We start from the raw sequence: 20,388 nt of genomic DNA, 5'->3' as shown, positions 1-20,388 counted from the left end.
GGTGTTACTATTCCAATTTCATTGCTTCCTATTGGATTATTCAGGGTTTTTATATCTTCTTGATTCCATTTTGGTAATTCACATATATCTGGGAATCTAGCCATTTCTTCTGAGTTCTCCAATTAATTGGGGTATATGTTCTTAAAGTAGCTACTAATAATCTTCTAGATTTTAGCAGTGTCTGTTGTGATTTTGTCTTTTTCATTTCTAATTGCATTGATCTGGATTTTTTTTTTAAAAAAACTGCCTTAGGATTTGCTTATATTATTTATTCTCTCAAGGAGCCAACTCCTCGATTCACTGATTCTTTGTATTGTTTCTGTAGTCTCAGTCCCATTAGTTTTTGCTCTGATTTTATAATTTCCTTCTTGTACTAGTTTTGATTTGGATTTTTCTCATTTTTCTAGGACCTTAAGGTGCATCATTAGGTTATTGGATCCACTCTGTTTTTGTTTGTTTTGCTTTGATGTTGGCATTCAGAGCTATAAACTTAGGATTCCTTTCATTGTGTCTCATAAGCTCTGATGTGTTTTCTGGCTTTACCATTGATTTTAGGAACTATGTAATCTTTTCTGTGATTTCTTCTGTGAACTGTAGATTATTCAAGACTTTACTGTTTAATTGCCACCACTGTGAAAGGGCAGCACTGAAACTATTCACAGATCTCAAAATGAGTCGCTTACGCTAAAGTTCCATATCACCAAGTCGAAATTAAGCTGTTTCTCCAAAAGTTCCATATCACCAAGTTGAAATTAAGCTGTTTCTCCAAACTTTGGGAAATCATGGTTGACATATAATGGCTAGATTTCCTAAATAGATCAGCATTAATTGGCATGGTCATGATGAAGTATGAAGTTCGCTTAAATCCTTACACAAATACACACACACACACACACACACACACACACACACACGGAACAAGAAGTAACCTGATGTCAATCAGTTATATTTTTTGTTCTGCCCTTCTGTGTGTCACTTTACAAGGAAGTAACTTTAAAATGACCAGTCTGTTTTTGTTTATTATTTATTTTTTTCAAACCTTTTCCACCTATAAAACCAATCTCTCTACTCAGTTCATAAGAACACTTCCACTGTTTTCTGGAATGCAGTGTTGCCTGGCTCCAGAAGTGAAAATAAAGCTAATTGGGATCTTTAAATGGTTTCAGTGTTGCCCTTTGACAGTGGCGTGAAGTACCGTAGAGGTTGTGAAGGAGAAAATGAATGGGAGAGGGCGGGTTGTGTGGCCTGGCAGAGACAGAGACTGTGTCATGTGCAGAGGGTGCCCACCTTCGCCTCACCAAAGACTCCCACCCAGGTCTTGGGTCTGATTGCAGCTCTGCAAGTCTAAGCCTCCCCATGTGCCCAAAGATCCCCCCGCTTCCAGATCCTGTTGAGCTGCCCCAAGTTCCCCCTTTCAGGACACAGCCTGGCCTTTTATCTGGAGCTTATTCACAGGCACAGGTGGTCTTCAGGTAGCATGGCCGATCTGTTGAGGGAGGTCTGCTTTCATGATTTTTCTGATTCTGACTCATGGTAGAGACAGACACTCTGGATGAAAGTCGCAGCTAATGAACCAAAACTCTTGAGACCAAGGCATCTCAGAATAAAAGGACTTCTCAAGCCATCATGCGTGCTAGCCAGAGAAGGACTGAGTCCCAGGACAAACTCTGTGACCAGCCACAGCAGAGCTACATAGCTGTTAGAAAAATGTGTGCTGGACCTGTGGGCTAAGAACACTGTTACAATGACAATTTGATAAGGGAAGCATGAATTGTGTGAACCTACATTAGCTATAGCAAGATGAACACAGGGTGACACAAACAGGGGAAGTTTGAAGATAGGACAGCTCCTAAGGAGAAAGTGCCACTCCTTCCCCACTGGGCAGGGTTTGTTATCCAGAAAGTTTACGCATAAGCAGGGGGCAGAGGTGCGTGGGGTTGGCCGCCATCGATTTGAGATACATTCAGGAGTAGGGAACGGCCTTTCATCGATTTGGGCCAAGGCTGTAAACTGATGGATTACCTTCTCTTAGCAGTCCCACAATTAAATTTAGGGTATCTCAGAGTTTTTCCTTTATAACACCTTTCTGTGGCTCACCTGACCCATGCAAGTGTATACCTTTCCCCAGGCCTCCTTGCTCATGAGGGAACAAAACTCTTGGAGCACTTGGGCACTGCTGAGTTATACTTACAAACCACATAGTGTTTTACTCTAACCACCACTGGATCAGTCATGGTATGATAGGTTTTGCTGCAGTAACAAATTCGAATCTTGGTGGCTGAATACAACAAAAAAATTCAACTCAGGGCCAAGGTTCCTGTTTATACCGGTTGTGAGACCCAGGCTGAGTCTTGCACAATCCCAGCTCCACTGGAAGGAAGCATTGGGATTTGTATACTGAGCCTAAAAGCATTTTCCAGTCCTTCCTTTCTTCTCTCCTTTCTTCCAATCCTTCCTGCTTTTTTCCCTTCCAATTTTTAAAAAAGAGAAGTAGCATCCCATTGACCACATTCACTCATAAGATCACAATTAACTTCCAGGGCACAGAGGAAATAAAACCCCTCTCCATCCCTGAGGGGGAAATAGTGAACCTGCCCAGACCTCCAGAATGAATCATGTCCTTCACTCAACTGCTGAAAATACTCAGACCCCACACAGCCCTTTTCCCCCAGTCAGGCAGTTTGGGAGTCAGCAGGGGAAGAAAGGATCCAAGTGTGCGCTTCTTTGACTGGGAAACGCATGTGATCTGCAGGGTGGCTGCCTCCTCTCCCGGAAATTCCAAGTGGTTCTTATTAGCATCGGGGAACTTCGGACACTGGCCAGAAACGTTTGACCTTCCAATTAAACTTAATCTTGTGAAAACTGTTTCTTTTCTCTCCTCTTTGGCCAAACCTGTATCTAGGGAGAAAAAAAAAGGAAGAAAAATAGAAGAAAGAAAAAAAAGAATGAGAAAGAAAGAAAGAAAAGAGGGAAGGTGAAGGGGGAGGGGAGGACAGGGGAGAGGAGGAGAGGAGAGGAGAGGTCAAGAGCAGCCTTTGGGGTGCAGTATCTGACCGCAAGTCAGGGCAATGTGGCTTTTTTCCCATTGCAAGGTATTTTCCACTCACAGGACCAGGTCCAAAGTCTGAGTCTGAATCTGCACACTTGTTCTTGCTCATGCCCTTCACTCGCCCTTTGACATGTTCATGTGGCAACAGAGGGACAGTAACTGAACTGGGCAGAGGAAGGCCTGGAGGCACCAGGGGTGCAGCCCCATGGCTCCTGGACTGAGGGTGCTGAGCCGGGAGAGGGCACGCTTGAGGCCTGGGGTGAGCGAGGGTCATGCCTGCTCTGAGGGGAGGGCAAGGGGCTCAGCAAGGCTAAGTGAGTGCCCAAGGTCTCATGGATGGAACCCAGACTAAGACTGACCGCTGTTACTACAGTTTTGCTTCTGGCCCATTCTTCTTTGCCACCTTCCCTGTGCCCTCCTGCTCCTAGAAAGCCTGCCTGCTGCACATCCGAAGGCTGTCCCCTGTCTGGTGGCATCCACCTGCCCAGGGGCTTCTCTTCCAGACAGGAAGTGGTGTGGCCCATTACCTGGCTCAGGCTGCAGGTCCTGGAGGTGGAGCACTCCTAGTACTTCCTAACTCGGGTGCATCAGGCTCAGAACCTCGTAAGCAAACCCATGATCTTCGCAGGGAGAACCCTGCAGAGAGACAGGGTTACAGAAAGACGTGAGTACCTGGAGAAACCTTGGTCTGTATTGTTAGGCTGAATCTCCTGATAAAATGAGTCAGACTCAGCAGTATTTTTAAACTTTTAACCCCAAGGAAGAAAATAATAACTTGATTAGATGCTTTTAGCCATACACACCTGTAATCCCTTTACTCTAGGAGACTGAGACAGAAGAGTCTCAAATTTGAGCCTAGCCTGGGTAACTTAGTGACTTAGTAAGATCATGTCTCAAAATCAAATATAAAAAAGTGGGGAGGGGAGGTGTAGCTCAGTGCAAGGTCCTCGGTTCACTACCACTAGAAGAAAGCTTCAAGCGGGGTCTGAAGTGCTCGGCTTCAGTGTGATATTTGAAATTTAAGATGTGTTTAGTAGTTTGATACCTATTTCTGACAGTGTGAACCTCTCCCCCTCCCCAGTTTTTCTACCTATGAACCTGGGAGGAGCAGGACAGTGGGGAGGGGAGGCTCACGGAAATAGCTCAAAACCTGTTAGGTAAATTCTGGCTTCCCACGTTCACATCTTGATGCCGTGAACATATGTGACACATGGTTTCTCAGCCTCTGTCTTCCTTTTCTGTTTTTCTTCTAGACAAGATCTCACTATGTAGCACAGACTGGCCTAAAGCAGTCAGTGATCCTCCTGCCTCAGTCTCCAGAGTGCTAAACCTGCACTACCATGTGTGGCCTCATTTTATCTGAGTAAAAGATGCCCTCTTCTGCTCTAGCATCCATGATTTTAATCAGGGAAAAATGAACTTAGGAAAAAGCTGGCGGTGGACAATGGTCCAGTAGCTTTTGGACTGGCACCCAACTCAAGAGGTACACAGAACCACTCCAGGTCACTCCACAGCCAGGTGCTGTCTGGGTGCCCCTCCCATCAGAGCACACAGCAGCTGGACCAGCAGGGCAGGGTTGTGGGGTGTTTCCTCCAGAAGCTAAGATGTGCTACCCTTGTTACACTGTAACCCTGTACATTGCAGGGAATGAAAGAAGCTATTTCAAATGCAGCTGAAAATTTTTTGAAAGAGAAGCCACATATTTCTCTGTGTATATCATCATTTCCCAGATGGATCCAAAATGAGCCGTGTAATTTCCCTGTCGCAGTGTTTCCGAGAGATTCATAGATCCGAGAGCTGGAAAGGGCTTCAGGAGATGCTGTGAGCTGTTCCCTTTTCTTCTGTGTCACCTTTTTATAGATGAGGTGAGCATTTCTGGGGCTGCTGAGATCAACGGTGCCATAGCCAGCAGGTGACGCTGTTATCGTGGGTGGGTGACCCTCACCTTCTATTGCAGCAGCCACCAAGGCCGCACCATCACTGGAGAGCCTTGAACAGGAAGCATTGAAAGGAGGCGGACCGTGAGCCCCCTGGGAAGCTGGGCCCTGGCCGAGGCCCGTGACTCTCTCCACCAGCACATAATACATGCTTTACATACTGATGGTGCTACCAGCCCAGGGCACTTGGGACTTTTTTCCAGATCCTTGGAGTCCCGAAGAAAAAACTGAACTAGATACACAGAAAATGTGTCAGGTAGGGTGCTCCTTTACTGAAGGTGGGAAAGTTCACTCTCAGGGCAAGACCAGGCTGGTGGAAAGGCTCACTGTGAGTGCCCTGAGAAGGAAGAAAAGGGAGTCCTAGCATCCAGAATTCCCACGTCGTCCTTTACCTCACTCAAATAAGGCCCTGGGGTAGTCACCCTATCAAAAAACTCACTTGGCCTCAGGCCAGGTGTAAACTGTCTAGGGAGAAGGTCACTTGGCTTCCAGCCTGTTGTAAATGAAGGCTCAAAATGGTGTCTTTTGATTGGTTGTGCCCATACGCAAATGAAGGATTGAAACGATATCTTTTGATTGGTCCTGGGAACAGCACCACATTCAAATGCAGGATTGAACACAGCACTTTTCTGATTGGTCCACAGTGCCCAGCTGTAAGCCTGACATCATTCAGTTTGGGTCCTGTGTTCTGCGCCTATCTGCTGGTTTTAAGAAACTTCACTCAACCTGAAGGCCATAGGTTTTTATGACTTTTGACACATTCCACCCAGCTGCTTGCCTGATTTGCCCCAGTCCTAATCTCCCAGCTCCCAGAGAGGCAAGATGGAGGTCAGGGAGACAGGGTTAACCAAGGAACTTGCACCACTCTGTGTGTACGACTTATACACAAACTCACTGCCCAGTGGTCATCAAGTATGCCGTATCTCTGAGCCTTTATCAGAATGAATTCTCTCAACAAGTAAACCAGTCTGCTGAAGAGGAAAAATTGCTAAGACGCTGAGGTGACAGCAGTTTCAGGCATACTGTAAGCTGATTAGCTTCAAACTGCTTGAGACACTGCTTCCTGGCGGAGACCCCTGACCCTGCGGCCGTCTTGGGGATTTGCTGCGCGGTCACAGGAGGTACCAGGCTGCGGCAGCATGTGCAGGGGTGAAGAACAAGGCCTTATTAGGAGAGTCTCCCAGGAAGCAGGGCAAGGCAAACGTAGGGAATTCCTTTAGGACCACGGATTTATTTTCTATTAATTTTTTTTATTATAAGAGAATTGTGGAATGGTGTGTTTGCACTATCTTTTTTTTTTTTTTTTTTAGATCAGAAAGGGGACTTTTTTCTCTCTCTGTGGGAAATGTGGATCTGACTGTGTCAGCCTCAGTTTAAGCCCCTGTAGAGGATTCCTCTAACTCATTTGAAAGCGACATACAACTCATAGCAGTGGCAGTAAACACAATGGATCTGCACACCACAGACATCTCGATTGTTCAAAAAACAAGACCTTCTGGTGTCTGTCGGTTGGCAGTCGCCACCCTCTGGGGACACCTGAGCTGCCCTAACTCAAGATAAAGAGCAGCAGGGGCTCCAGGGTCCTGCTTCGGCCTGTGCCTTGGTTCTACGTTGATGGACACCTTGGTGCTTCTACAGCGGTCTCTTGCTTGTCCCTGACAAACCCTCCTAGCTCTGTCTCTGTCTGCCTCTTCTGTCTGCCTTTGAACCCTGAACACAGCTTTCTCCCTCAGCATCTCTGCAGCCTGATCAGAACCACTATCATACGACCCCCTTTTACTTTGGCTAACATTTCTCAGTTAGCATCAGTAAAAGGAAGTTGGATACATGGATGAGTGACTCATTTATCCCCTTTGAGAGGCACAAGCCCTTGCAAATGGATGGACTCCCTCCACAGCCCGGGGCCTCCCCTGAGAGCCCCGAGGCCACCCTGTCACCTTCCTTGGTCCTCAGCTTTGCTACCAAAGGACTCCTCTTGGCTGTGAGCACATGGAGGGAAAGAGGAATAATCTGAATGTTTGGAATTCCAAAAGTTGTGTTGTACCAGGTAACATGAACTTTCTCCTATCTCTTCTGACTGTATGTGGGGTGAGAAAGAGGAGAATGAGAGTAAAACAAAGAAGGGAAAGAGGATGATGAGATGAAGCGAAATGAGGCTAGGAATCCGGCCACCTCATAGGAATCCGGCCACCTTGTAGGAATCCGGCCACCTCATAGGAATCCGGCCACCTCGTAGGAATCCGGCCACCTCATAGGAATCCATGGTATTCGGTCTAGAAACCATTTTGCTTATGTCCTCAGAGTTTGTGGCTCCCGATTATTTATTCTCTGGTTGGGTTATGGGTTGTTATGAGTTATGGGTCAAGTAGGAGCCAGCCCCAGGCAGGGTGCAGACTCACCCATAGGTCAATGTCCCAGATTGCTGGAGGAGGAAGGAAACGAATTGGGTTAAAGAGGCGAGCAGGGGAGAGAACTGACCCTGAGACACTTAGAAACAGTGAGTGCAATAGCAAGTCTACCAGCTCTCACGGGATTTGGGATTTTGTTTACCATATTTACCTTATTTATTCACTTATTGGGTACTCACTTGCCTTGACTTGACAGCATCACATAAATTTACAACCAAGGAATGGTTACACAAGCACCGTGGTGAATCCAGGTACCTCAAGTGGAGCTGAAATCAGAAAGTTTGAATAGATGTCTGCTTTCTTTCCATCTTCCCTGCTGGGGTACAGCCCGTGTGTGTGTGTGTGTGTGTGTGTGTGTGTGTGTGTGTGTGTGTTCAGCATTCATGGCAATGTTTTCCAAAGTGCAAATTTTGGAATGCTGGTCCAAAGAACCACTCTGCTGGCAGAAGAGTACACAATCACGCACGTGGGAAGCGTTGTAGGCTTTCTCCCCTCCCTGGCAAGTGATCCCTGTGCTTCTCAGCCAGTGCCACCTGGTTCCAGATTACAACCCACAGGAACCGAGCCCCGGCTCCAGTTGCACAGACTCCGGTCCCGGCAGGTGCTGTGGCCGGCTGCAAGTCCGGCTCCACTTTGGGGGAGCCCTTGCCACATACAGAAGCCATGTTCCAGACTGGGAAGCCCAGGACAGACAGCGGGCACTCCGCAGCTGTGGCCCCGTGCCAAAGGCAGGTGCAGCAGGGGAGGCAATCTTCCTTGAGGTGACCACATCATTTCCCACCCCAGCCAGGGCAAAAGGATGTGGGGATTGCAGCTAATCATCGATGCCTACAGGACGGCAGGTGTATCCGAGAGCTGACCCAGGCCAGAGAGTCGGTGCTCTGTCTGTCATTTTCAGGGCCACCTCTAGGGCCAAGGGGACTTGTGTTTATCATGCACATGCATTTGGATAAGAGATGTGTGACATGGCCTAGAGGGTGGGAACAGTGCTGTTTTAGCATGAATATCCACCCATGCTCCTGTGGAATGTAGATGTCTCATTCTGGACAGGACGCACAGTCTTGACTTTTATTAGAGAGAGCATTTGATGATGTACAGACAAAATGGTCAAAGCAGTTGGGGTGAGTGTGGAGTGGATCCGATAGCTCTGTGGAGCCAGCATAGGTCAAGTTCAGTCAAGAATGCTTTTCCTCTGGTGATGTGAGATGTTATATTAGAGGAAATGAGAAGGGGCTAAAAGGGAGCTCTCTGTACTACTTTCTTTGTAAGTCCAAAACTCATTCAAAAATCAATAAATATACGTAGACTCTTTGCTTCACGCTACGTTGTGTCTTATGACATTGGCTCAGCCTTTAAAATTAGCTGAGCAAAAGCTAGGTGTGGTGGTGCGTGCCTGTAATAGCAGCACTCAGGAGCCTGAGGCAGGAGGCTTGCTGTGAGTTTGAGGCCAGCCAGGGCTACCTAGTGAGTTCAAGGCCACCCTGAGCTATAGAGTGAAACCTGGTCTCAAAAAACCAAAAAGAAAGATAGATAGGTGCCCTGAGCAGAAGGTCCCAGATTTGGTTTGGACAGGTGTCACTCCTATAGTCCCCAAGTGTTTCTTCATGGTCCCTAATTATATTTGCCTGCTGGGAGTGTGAGTTCCTGGCTCTAAGTCATCTTTCTCACCTTACTAGGGACTCTAACCCTCTTTTAGATGGGAATGTTTTTTCCATTTTGCCTGGCACTAATGCTGCTCTGAGCTCTCAGTTAATGTCTCTTAAATGAATTAATAAATCCATCCTATTTGAACAAGTTTTTATTAGTTTTGTTTTTGTAGGGTTTTTTTGGGGGGGGTGGAATGATGGTTAAAAAAACGTATCATGACATTTTACATTTTAACTTTCAAAACTTTTACTTATTTTTTTGGTGTTGGGGATTGAACCTAGGGCTTTGTGCATGCAAGGCAAACACTCTACCACTGAGAAGCATGCTTACCCCTCTTATTATTATTATTAATGGTTGTTGTTGTTGTTCTGAGAATTGAACCTGAGACTTCCTTATACCCCCAGTGCTGCTTTCTTTCCTCTTATTTTGAGACAAGCTCTGGCTAAGTTCTTCAGTGGCCCAGGCTTAGTTACAACTTGCACGTGTCCTGCCTCGGCCTTCTAGAGCACTGGAATTCCAGGCGTGCACACCTAGACTGTAACCAGTCTTTGGTGTACCGTTCAGTGGCACCCCCAAGCTCCATCTGTCCGTGTGGCCTTAGGCTGAGAGATTTGAGGCACCTGGGCGGCTCCAGCCTCCCCCTGGTAGTCAAGCACCTCCCATCAGGATCAGGATCTGAATTGGCTATGCCAGGCTGGCAGCCCTTGAAGTGGGTTTTCTTGTCATTAATTGGCTGTGTGGCTTTGGTCACGCCCTCTGTGGGACAATCAGTTTTTTTAAAAAGGCTAGAAATACAGATTATTAATTATTATTATTATTATTACAGATGATGATGATGATGATTTGCAGCAAGGTTTTTCGTTCAAACACTACGCTGTCCAGAAAGAGACCAGCAGCAACACTGAGCCACCCCGCCTGTGCGAGTGTTCCCCTCTCCTGTACTGTCCCACCATGGTTGGAACCTGGCAGGCTCTCGCCCCATGCTTGGCCCTCGCCCTCAGAAGGCACGGGAGCCCTGGCTTGTGAGGCACCCTGTAGATCGGGGCTCCTTCTTTTCTATCCTCACAGCCACCTGCACTCTGCTCTGCTCTGGCTGACTGCAGAGCTTCCCTTGCCCCTCCCTGGACCGCCAGATGCGAGGGGACCAGGGTGCCTCCATGCTGCCCTGCCTCCGTGCTTCAGTGGCTCCCCACAAACCTGTGGAAAACAGGAAGGGGAACCACGGCCTTCCTCGCTCACGCTCCCCTACCTCTGCCCATTCTGTCTCCCCTAACTTAGCCCATCCTGCCCAGCGCAGGCTGCTTGCTTTCCGTGATCGCAGCCGTCCTGGCCTCTGCCTAGACCGCCTTCCCTTCTAATGCATGATGCATTTTCTGTAAGCAGGGGTCATCCTGCTGGTGGTTCACCGCGACCCTCGTGGAGCCGGGTGTGGTGGTGCGCTCCCATAATCCCAGCACTAGGGAGGCTGAGGCAGGGGGATCTCTGCGAGTTAGAGGCCAACTTAACCCCCAACGAAGACCCGGGGTTTCAAGAGTGCACGGGGGCGACTCTTCCCGAGGCGGCCGCCAGGGGGCGGCGAGAGCGGCTCCGGGTGACAGCGGGAGGCCGGGGCAGGGGAGGGCGGAGGACGAGCCGCACGGGTCCCGCTCTGGATCGCGGACTCCGAGCCGCAGCTGTGCGCCCAGACGCCGGCCGCCCGCGCAGCCGGACCGGATCCGGGCGTAGCGGAGCCCGCGCTGCGCGGGGAGGAGGCGGCGGGGGCGGCAGTCCTCGCGGCGGCGCTCGGGCCGGGGCGCCCAGAACCACGCGGGGCGGCGCACGGACCGCCAGGTGAGCAGAGCCGCGGGCGCGCCCCCTGCGCCGGCTCGGGCGGCGGGCGCCTCTGGGTGGCGGGAGGCAGGCCGGGGGCGCGGCGGCTGTGTCGGGGACCTGCGCTCGGTGCGTGCCGTCGCTGTGCCCGCTTCCCCTCTGCTCCCGGCTCGGAGCCTGGCTCTCCCCTCCAACGCCGACTCCCAGACTCCAGGACGGGCGGCCCGGCCGTCCCCGGGGTGGGTGGAGCCCCCTGGCTCGCGGGGGGACCCTCGAGCGCGCGAACTGGCGGTGCGCCCCTACCCCAGCCTCGCGCCCTGCGCGGAGCGCGGCCACGCTCAGCGAGCTGTCCCAGCCTCGGGCCTGGCCACGCTGCTTTCTAGCAAGGCTTGGATCCGGGTCAAGCTCAGCCGGGCGGCTTCAGCCCGGCGCGCCCGGAGCCAGAGCGGATGGATGAGCTGTGTCCGCCGGCTCCTGGCGCTGCTTCCAGGGCGGCCCGGGTACCTGTGGCCGCCACGCGCGCACTAAAGTGACCCACGGCGAGCTCACCTTGCAGCGTTAGAGATCTGAAAGTTTTTCTGTGAAATAACATCAGCCCTGACTTAGCAAGGGGTTTTCAGGACGTTCTCAGCATCTGGAATTTATGGGTCTAGTCTGAGTTTTTAGCAGTCCCCACCCAGCAGCAGCGTGTCCTTAGCCTATTAAAAAGTGCATGACGGTCGCCGTGGCTTTCAGTCTCCTTTGCGACCCTCGCCACTCAGCAACCCCCCCCCCCGGCGCCCCATTTTTGCGGGCAGTAAATCAACTGAAGCCTGGACCTAGATAGCATAGGCGAAGGATGCCTGTTGGAATTTGGAATAAGAGGAGATACCCAGAGAGCGAGGTCCAAGGTATGGGCTTGGCTAACTCGCATTTCGCCCTTGAAGGTATCCAGGTGTAAACAGTTGAAAAGATTTTTTTGTTGTTTTCAAATCGTAGGACTTTGAAAAGCTGCATATGATACACTTTGGACGTTCAGAGCTGGCGGGATAGGCTTAAGAGGGTCTTACTGGGTCTCACATGCCCAGAGGAGCAAACGTTTTATGATTGTGATTTAAATACAGTCCCGCTCGATGTCTATAGATTTTTGTTGGCACCATAGTTCAATTCCTTTAGAAAACAAAATCCTGGCCCTTAAAATTAATGCGAGGAAGCAGATGGGAGGCCTGGGACTTTCCTATCTACCTCAGCAGGGCTGGAGCAGGGGTTTCCCAGAGGTCCTGGCCTGGGAAATAGGTTTAGGTGATCAGAGAACCGAGTCACTACTGAATAAGCACTTTGTTGGCCTCGTGGAAGGTGCTGGCTGGTGGAACTGTGTTATCTCCATGCCCAGTGCTGCCCAGGGCACCAGTTTGGATTTAATTTTCTTTTCAGTCGTGTATACTGTAAAGAAATGTTTCTAGCTGGCTGTGAGGGGAAAGGAACATACATCTCAGGGTTTGGGAAAGAGTAGGGGTGGAGATTTTTGTCGGAGTTTTTGTTTTTGCCTAGAACTGCTCGGTCATGATTGCAATCAGTTTTCCTAGAGGGAGGCTAGTTCTCACACTGTTCCCCTCTGCCCTTTGTCTTGCTCCCCAAGTCTCTGCTCTTACACCAGAGCTCAGAGTGAAAGTTCCGGTGCCCCCAATCCCGTTAACTCATCCTCTACATGATTAGCTCATTTATCACCAAGTTGAGTCCGCATTCTTCTGTGGTGTATCAAGGACTCATTTCCCTGCCCCCACCTTAAACCACGTCCAAATACAGAAATAATCTCCCCTTTGGACTCCCAGCCACGAGCCGCTTTCTTCATTTTAATCCATCTTCTTTCATGCTGACAGATTAATATTCCTAAAATTCTGATTTCACCACATCATCGCTTGCAAGATATCACGGTGGCTTCCAGGCTTCACTGCTATTAAATTTTTCTGCAGCAGATCCTCGCGAACCTCCGCTGCCTGCCAGGGACTGTCACAAGTACCTCGGCTTAGGAAACAGGCACTATCACTGCTGCCCGCAAGAAGATGACAGGCTAGTGTATGATAAATTACTGCCCGAGGGAGAAAAAGTAAAGAAACAACCGCAAAACAATACAGGAGTGGGGGCAGGTGTGCAAAAAAAGCATCAAGGACACACAAAGCGGAGTGGGGGTGGGAGACGGCTGGTTCTGCGTGGGAGGACCTATGGCAATTATTGTTGGGCTTTGAAGCCCAAGGAGGAGTTCAAAAGGAGGGGAGGGCAGAGAGGCAGTGGGAGGAGCCAGAGAAAAGACCCGAGGCAGAATGTGCCCAACTCTTCCCTGCTGGACCGGTCAGCCCCTCCCTTCTTGTCTCAGCTGCTCTGCACTCTACACCCCTCTCCCTGTCGCCTGCCAGCTTAGAAATTCAGATTTCCCCTCCGCTAATGGAAGCATCACATGGTACCATCTGTTAGCCCTTCTGTCTACCTCTGGATCAGAGTTAGGATCTAGTAAAAAGACTGCAGGTTCCAGAGTGGAGGCAGGCCATGAGGACAAGTTTTCTTGTTTGGTTTTCTGAGACAAGGTCACCCCAGGTAGCCCAGACTGTCTTCAAACTCAATCCTCCTGCCTCAGCCTCAGGAGAGTTAATGCATCTTTTCACTACCAGGAGCCCCTTCTTAACAAGGGCTTTGGCCTTAAGCCTAAGGAGTGGGCAGTGGAGAGCTGTGCCCAAGGCCAGGGAAAGAGCCCTTTCAGGGCAGCAGGGTCTTTACCGCTTGAGGACATCTGAGCACAGGCCCGTGAGTCGCACTGCGTATCTTTGGGGCCTGACCAGGTGGTGACGGAGGGAGGTACTATGCACATAAATCTCAGCTCTGAGGGCCACGTGTGAAGGGCTCCGTGCAGACCCCAGAGGTGAGTGCACCGCTGGCCTTGAACCTAAGCAGGTGGGCAGTGGATCTCTGTCCTGATGCTTGGTGCCCTCTTCTGTTTATCCCTCTTCTTTCTACCTCATCTTTCTGCTGCGTCTACACCGCATGCCGTCCTCTCGGGAGTCTATCTGGAGCTGATCCCAGCAGCAGTCTCCTGGAGCCCGGCTGCCCTGGCATGGTTCACAGGACAGTGTAGTGGGGCAGACTTGTGCTTCCGTGTCCGGTCCCGGAAAGGTGGCACTGGACAGCACACAACTGGGTGGGCCCCTACCCTCCTGGCTGCTTGACCGGCTGCCTGAGGCTGGCCGGCAGAGAGCACTAGAGAAACGAGTGATTAATGGGCACCTCATCTGATCTCTTGCCAGGGGAAACGAAGGGCCGGCAGTGGCCAGGAGCTGGCAGTGGCTGTGGCCAGGAGCCGCCTTGACCTGCTCCAGGTGGGCTGGAATGCACCCAGCTTGCCAGGGATTAAGGCTTGAGAGACAAGAGGAAATGAGATGTTAACCCTTTAGGCCTGGCCCCCAGCCCCACCAGGGGACTCATCCACAGGCATCCGAGGAGAGGGAAGCATCGCCGTGATTTATAGCAGCGACTGGCAGTGACAGCCACGTGGTCACCGCTGGGGGTGGTCAGGAGCAGGGGGTGTGACTTAAGCATTTTTCTTAGAGGCATGGACAGGAAAGAGGGAGAAGGAGATGAATTTCTCGTGCCAGTGGAAAATGGGACTTCCGGGAAGCTGCCCCACCTGCTTCCTTCCCAGAAGCCCTCCGATCACATCAGAAAGGTGTCGGTTTCAAGCATACTTTCACCCCTCGACATGTGGCTTCCCCAACTGCAGCTTGGAAGGAAGATAAACAGACTGTTTTAGTCCGAGCTCGGGCAGCCTGGCCTCTCTGTGGTGACATGCAGGTGACAGGTCCCTGGAGCCAGCCCCTGGAGTGCTAACCCAGGACCAGCAAGGCTGTGCCAGGTCCTTAACCGCTATGCTGTAGAATGGTGACTGGGTGAGAATAATGTCTGCCCCGGTGAGACTCAGTAGGGTGTAAAATGTTTAAAACAGACCGGGGCCCGCGGCGGTGCCAGTTGAATGCTGTCTGTCTTTTCTTGTCTGTCCGGTTGAATTGCGACCATCTCTTTGAGAAGGATGCAAACAGCTCCTCCCCCAGGCTTACTTTGGGTGGATCCGAAACTTGCTCTTGATTGATCTTCCTGGTTTGACCCCTGCCCCTACATGCCTTGAATTTTGGCCCCTCCCTCTGCTGCTGGCTCCCTGGCCTCCTGCTGCCCTTTTGATTCCACCACCTTGCCCCCTGCCTCCGTGCCAGATGGGCAGACTGCTGAGGGCTGGGGGTGTGGGGGAAGATGGTGACAACTGCCAGGACCTCAGGTGGAACCGGTCAGTGCTGCTCCAGTTCTGCTCACAGGGAAGCTTTGCTGTGCGCCAGTGAGCCCAAGTGCTGGATTCAAGGACAGAGAAAACTGTGCAAGTGGGAGCCCTGGAGACCCTGGGGCCCAGGGACCAAATCCACGCCCTGCCTGTTCCTGGCTTCTCTGAGCTCCCATCACAGCACCCTTGGTGTCACTACCCTCCGTAGGGCTGGTAAGATTCACCGTTTCCTATCATTGACAGGAAGTGGGGACCCCACAGTGGGCAAGGAGGCCCTGTGAGACTAAGCAGAAAGCTTATTTATTAGTGGTTACAAGGTGATCCCTGGGTAGAGGTGTGACTTAACTTTTGAAATGCTGTTGCAGGGTACGTGCTGATGCTATCACTTTTGGCATCATTTCCTGTCTTTTCCCGACAGGTGCCTGGCCTCCTTGACTTTAGTGATGCTTCAGATGAGCCTTTTTGGGGGCTTGAAGTTCAGAGGCCAGCTAAGGAGGAGCTGCCGTTCATGGAGCTCTTATCAAGTACAGGGCTTTACCTGGGTTCATTCATTCATCCCTTCTACAGTCCATGTAAGCTGGACTTTATTATTCCTATTCTGTGGTCCCCAGAGCTAAAACGCAGAGAGGCTAAGTTCCTTGCCCGGGCTCACCCGGCTGTAGATATGCAGCACTGTCCTCTTTCATGTCTTTATGTGAACACTGCTGCTGAGTACCATCCAATGGAAATGCAGGCTCCTTAGGGCACCTGGGCCATTGGATCTGACCCTGTGTGGCTTCTGGCCCTTCCCCAAAGTCAAAATGAGTGGGTACAGTAAACATTGTCAATCACTTTACGACACCAAGCGAGCCAGGACAGCATGACTGAAGATACTGACGAAGGAGTACTTCCAGAACTGCTCCAGGAGGTGGCGAGAAGATGGGATAATTTGTTCAAAGTGAAGGGGAGGATCTGAGGGGATTATTGGCTTTTCTCCTTGAAACCTGCTCATGTTTTAACCTCATATGTGCACACCACCCTTTTACCTTGTATGATTGCAGGTGGGCATTTCCCTTCTCACCTAGCCAGGGCGTTTGAAAAGACAGTTCTGAGGCACCTGATCTCCAGGTGGAAAGGAGAGCTGTTCTCATCCTTCTGCAAGTGGCTCTGGGGCTCTGGGGAAGTTGGAGGGGTGCAGGCACCGAGGGACAGCTCTGGAAACTGAAGGGGTGCTTGGTGGCTGCAGCTGACTCTTCCCTTTCCTAATTAGGTTCTTTCCTTAGTCACGGGTTGAGGGACCTCCATGCCTCCCTGGTAGCTGGGGATGTGAGGCGCTGCTGAGGGCAGGCCTCTCTGTGTTCCACAGGAGGGGGTGATGTCCCTGGGTATTATTAGAGTGGAAGGGCAAGGCGGCTCCTGGCCTGGGTTCACTTCCTCCCACTCCCAGTCTCCTGGCTCCATGCGGTGTCAGGAAGAGCCCAATGCGTGGTAACTCAGGTGGCCCGTGAGGCAGGGGACAGCCTGACCTCTTGGAGCATCAGTTTCCAATGTGTGAAATGGGCTCCCAAGTTCTGCCCATAATGCAGGAAGTTGGGGAGACGGTGTCTGTACATCCACGGCCCCTTCCTGGCCTGATGTGGTGACAATTGACTTCCGGCAGCGCTGGAAGGTGAGTTTCCCTAGGCTCACGGTGCAGAGGGCAACGTTTCTCTTGACCCGTGGCGAGCAGTGCGTCATTCAGGAGGAGAGTGTGGCGGAAGACTGCTGGCCTGCTGGCCTCACGGCAGCTGGGAACTGAAGAGGAGAGGAAGGAGGCCTAGAGTCCCCATATTCCTTCCAGGCATGCCCCAGGACCCAACTTCTCCCAATGGCCCCATCTCTTAAAACTCCCTCTCCCCCACCAATGCCACAGGCTGGGGACCGGTGTTCCACACACAGGCCTCTTGGAGGACACTTTATCCAGATGACAGCAGGCATCAGGGGCCCACTCTTGGGCCTTCATGAACACGGAACGTGAAGACTTCCATCCAGTCACAGACATGGAGCTGCTGTCTGCTTTGGAGGGTGGTGGTACCCACAGCCAGGAGGGCACAGTGAGGACAGTCACTCTGATGCACGCTAAGCTGTGGGGAGCTGGGGAGACCAGGAGGAAAAGCATTACCCTCAAATGAGTGGGAAATGGAGGGACTGGAGCGTGGGGGAGGGGGAAGGAGAGAGAGGAAGTGGGACCGATTGCGTTTTATGGGAGGGCTACATTCTTGGGGACTTGACGGACTTCAGATCACTCATAATTCAGACTTTCCCCCCAGAGGCCTGTGTAAAGAGTATGCATGCCTGGACTCAGTCTCAGGCTGTGCGGTTCAGCGTCACCTCCAGCAGTGCTCAGGGGCTCGCTCCGGAACTGCCGGCCCAGGAGGCCACGATGGATGTTGGGCTTTCTCAGTAGCCACGTGGGTGGCTGTTTCTTTTGTTATCACATCCTCATCACAGTGTGTTTTCAATCCAGCACTAGCACCGCTGTCTGACAGACTGCGCAGGTCAAGGATCAGCAGATTTTGCAAAGGGTCAAGGGTTAGTGTTTTGGCTTTCAGGCTGTGTGGTCCCTTTGCAGCTAATCAGAGCTGCCTGGCAGCGAGAAAAGAGCGCCAGACAATCAATCCATAAACGCACAGGCATTTATGTGTTCCAATAAAACTTTATTTATAGACACTACCGCTTGAATTTCATTATTATGACATCATTTTCATGTGCCATTACATAGTCTTTCTCTTGGTTTTTGTTTTTTGTTTGTTTTGTTTTTTGTTCAGGTAAAAAATGTGACATAAACAGAGAGGGAGGAGATTTGGTTTGGCCCATGACTAGGTTCCTGATCCCTGGCCTAGATGACTATGATATTTAAAATTCTGTTAAATGAATAGAAGAATGAATGTTCAAATATCCTCATCAACAAAACTACTCATACATTCTTTTGCTAGAACTTATGAACTACACTTCTTTGAGCAAAAGATTGTGGGTCTTTATCAGCCTGGGTGGTACTGAGATACACACTTACTTTCACACAACTCGCAATTCTATAACTAGTTACTGTAATGAACTAAGAAATTTAAATTGTATTGTTTCAAAATGTTGGCATTCAGTGACTTTATGAATAGTCGGCTTCCATACCTGCCAGTCCTATAGATCTGAAGGAGTGCAGAATGAAAATATTCTGTAAAAATAATAGCAGCTAAGGGCCAGGGAATTTAGCTCAGTGGCATAAGCGCCTGCCTGGCAAGTGTGAGGTCATGAGTTTGACCCCCAGTACAAAAAAAAAAAAAAAAAAAAAAAAAAAAAAAAGCATTCTGTAGTGAATATAGACTTTTTCTTGTCCATTTCCTCTAAACAGTATCACTGAACAGCCATTCGCAAAGCATTTGCACTGTAGTGGGTGTTGTAAGTAGTTTGGAGTTTTTAAGCATACCAGAGGATGCATATAGATTGTGTGGAAATACACAATTGTCTAGAGGGCAAAATCCATGGGTTTTGTTGTCTGTGAGGAGCTCAAACAGGCCCTCCCGAGGAGACTGAGGGCTGACCTCCCTGTGTGACCTTGTCACTGGTGACTCAACGGTCTTCTCCAGCATTTGTTTATTATTTGTGCCAGTCTGCAGCCCAGCAGCCCTGTCTGACTCCCTGAGAGCTGATGGTCCTTGGTAAGGTGTTTGGAAATTGATTCAGCTGGAGTTTTTATGGTAAAATCCAGGGCAGGGGGCACTGAAGGAGCACCATCTTGTGCCTGGCACATGGTGAAAGTGGGACAGACTTGTTCCTTCTCTTCCCTTTCCTCTTCTCGCTCAAAAGTTCTGTGTATTTGATCAGCTCCAAAACATGCTGAGCCTCTTTTGAATTGTTGCTTTGGTTCTTTCCACATGCAATAAAGTCACTAACCTTTTTAAATGGAAACAAAAACAAAGGCTGTTAGAAAGCGGTTTCCCCTCCCAGGTCACCCGGCTCTCATTTTGGAGAATAAGCAGCACTGTGCTGAGCCCAGAGGCCGGGCCAGAGGCGAGGCCAGGCCTAGGGAAGGCAGCTCCAGCTGGGTGAAGACCCTGCTCTCCAGCCAGGAGGGGAACGCCCGGCCGCTGGCTGCTCTGCATTCCACAGCTCCTGGGTGTATCTTGCTTTCAGGGATTCCAGCAGAAGGAAAGCCAGGATCCTCTCCAGATGGAAGACCACCAGCCCCTAAGGTGACTGAGATGCTGTGGTTCTTGGCTCTCGTGTGTGCTTTTGCTGTGTGTGTTGGATGGAAGGCCCATCTTGAGCAGACGATGTTTGTGTTGTTTAGGGGGGCGATGGAGCATGGCCATGTGTACTTGCTGGCCTGGGGTCTGGCAGGATGTGAAGGGAGGCAGCTGCTCTCCTTTGGCCAGGGGATGTTTCATTATTATGTTGGGCTGGCATTCCTCCTGTGGTCTTTGGTTTATAGACATGTGCTCTTGGAGATGAGTGTTGCATCCCAAGTTTGCCATTAACTTGTCATTGACCTCCTGCAATCCATTGCCCATATCTGGGTCACTAATTCTTCATCCCCAAATGAATGCAGATTGCCTAGATCATTTCTGAAAGACTGTTTCTCTATAGGGTCACATGGAGAGCCCAGGGCTCCACTCCCAAACAAAAACAACAAGATGTGCCTTTTACCTCCCACTCTGGTGCTCAGAAGAGGCCCAGTGATTGGATAGTTAGGACTCCTACTGCCACACAGCCGAAATGAGGCCACGAATCTCCCTCACATTCTTCCATGGTGCCAGAAACAGCTACCCATGGCCCCCTAGTAAAGCACTCCGACCTTCCCAGACAGTGGTATGGGAAGTAATGACAACTTCCCTTTCCTTCTTGGTGTCAGTGGAAATCAAATGAGGTACCTGGACTTCTGTCCCCACTTGGCTACAGTGTGATAGGCACCCCTCACCCTGCTGCTGTGGCATCGGAGGAAGCCAGCTGATATGGAAGGTTTAAGCGCCATCTAAGTACCTATAAGACACCTAAAATGTCCAGGTATCTGTACAAAGTCTGTCATCACAGGAAAACAGGAAGCTCTCCAAACTGCATGAAAAGAGGCAAACAGTGGAGGCCAATACCGAGATGACAGAGATGTGAGAATTTTCTGACAAAGGTTTAAAAACTGCCATCGTAATATGACTACTTCAGTGAGCAATTACGAATATACTTGAAGCAAATAGAAAAATAGAAAAAATAGAAAAAATATCAGCAGATGGGTCT

The 20,388-nt window shown here is 50.3% G+C and overlaps 1 protein-coding gene across 3 annotated transcripts in view; it reads left to right on the top strand.

Annotated features, from left to right (window-relative positions):
• Positions 1 to 10,637: 10,637 nt before the first annotated feature.
• The window catches only part of Thsd4 (thrombospondin type 1 domain containing 4), a 537,636-nt gene continuing 527,885 nt past the window's right edge, over positions 10,638 to 20,388 (top strand). Inside the window, exon 1 of one of the 3 annotated variants that reach the window (XM_063246801.1) lies at positions 10,638 to 10,871. Coding sequence is in view for 1 of the 3 variants with exons in the window: in XM_063246799.1 (XP_063102869.1) it covers positions 19,062 to 19,352 (291 nt within the window). In the remaining 2 variants the exon portion in view is untranslated. Of the gene's footprint in view, positions 10,872 to 18,478; positions 19,353 to 20,388 lie in introns of those variants that run through there. The other 2 variants (XM_063246800.1, XM_063246799.1) reach the window with 2 other exon arrangements.

This window comes from Cavia porcellus, unplaced genomic scaffold (genome assembly GCF_034190915.1).
Source record: "Cavia porcellus strain 051 isolate PalLab524CR breed Dunkin Hartley unplaced genomic scaffold, mCavPor4.1 scaffold_4, whole genome shotgun sequence".
Classification (NCBI taxonomy): Eukaryota; Metazoa; Chordata; class Mammalia; order Rodentia; family Caviidae; genus Cavia; species Cavia porcellus.
The sequence above is the reverse complement of the archived record's forward strand: the minus strand, read 5'-3'. Positions and strand labels throughout refer to the sequence as shown.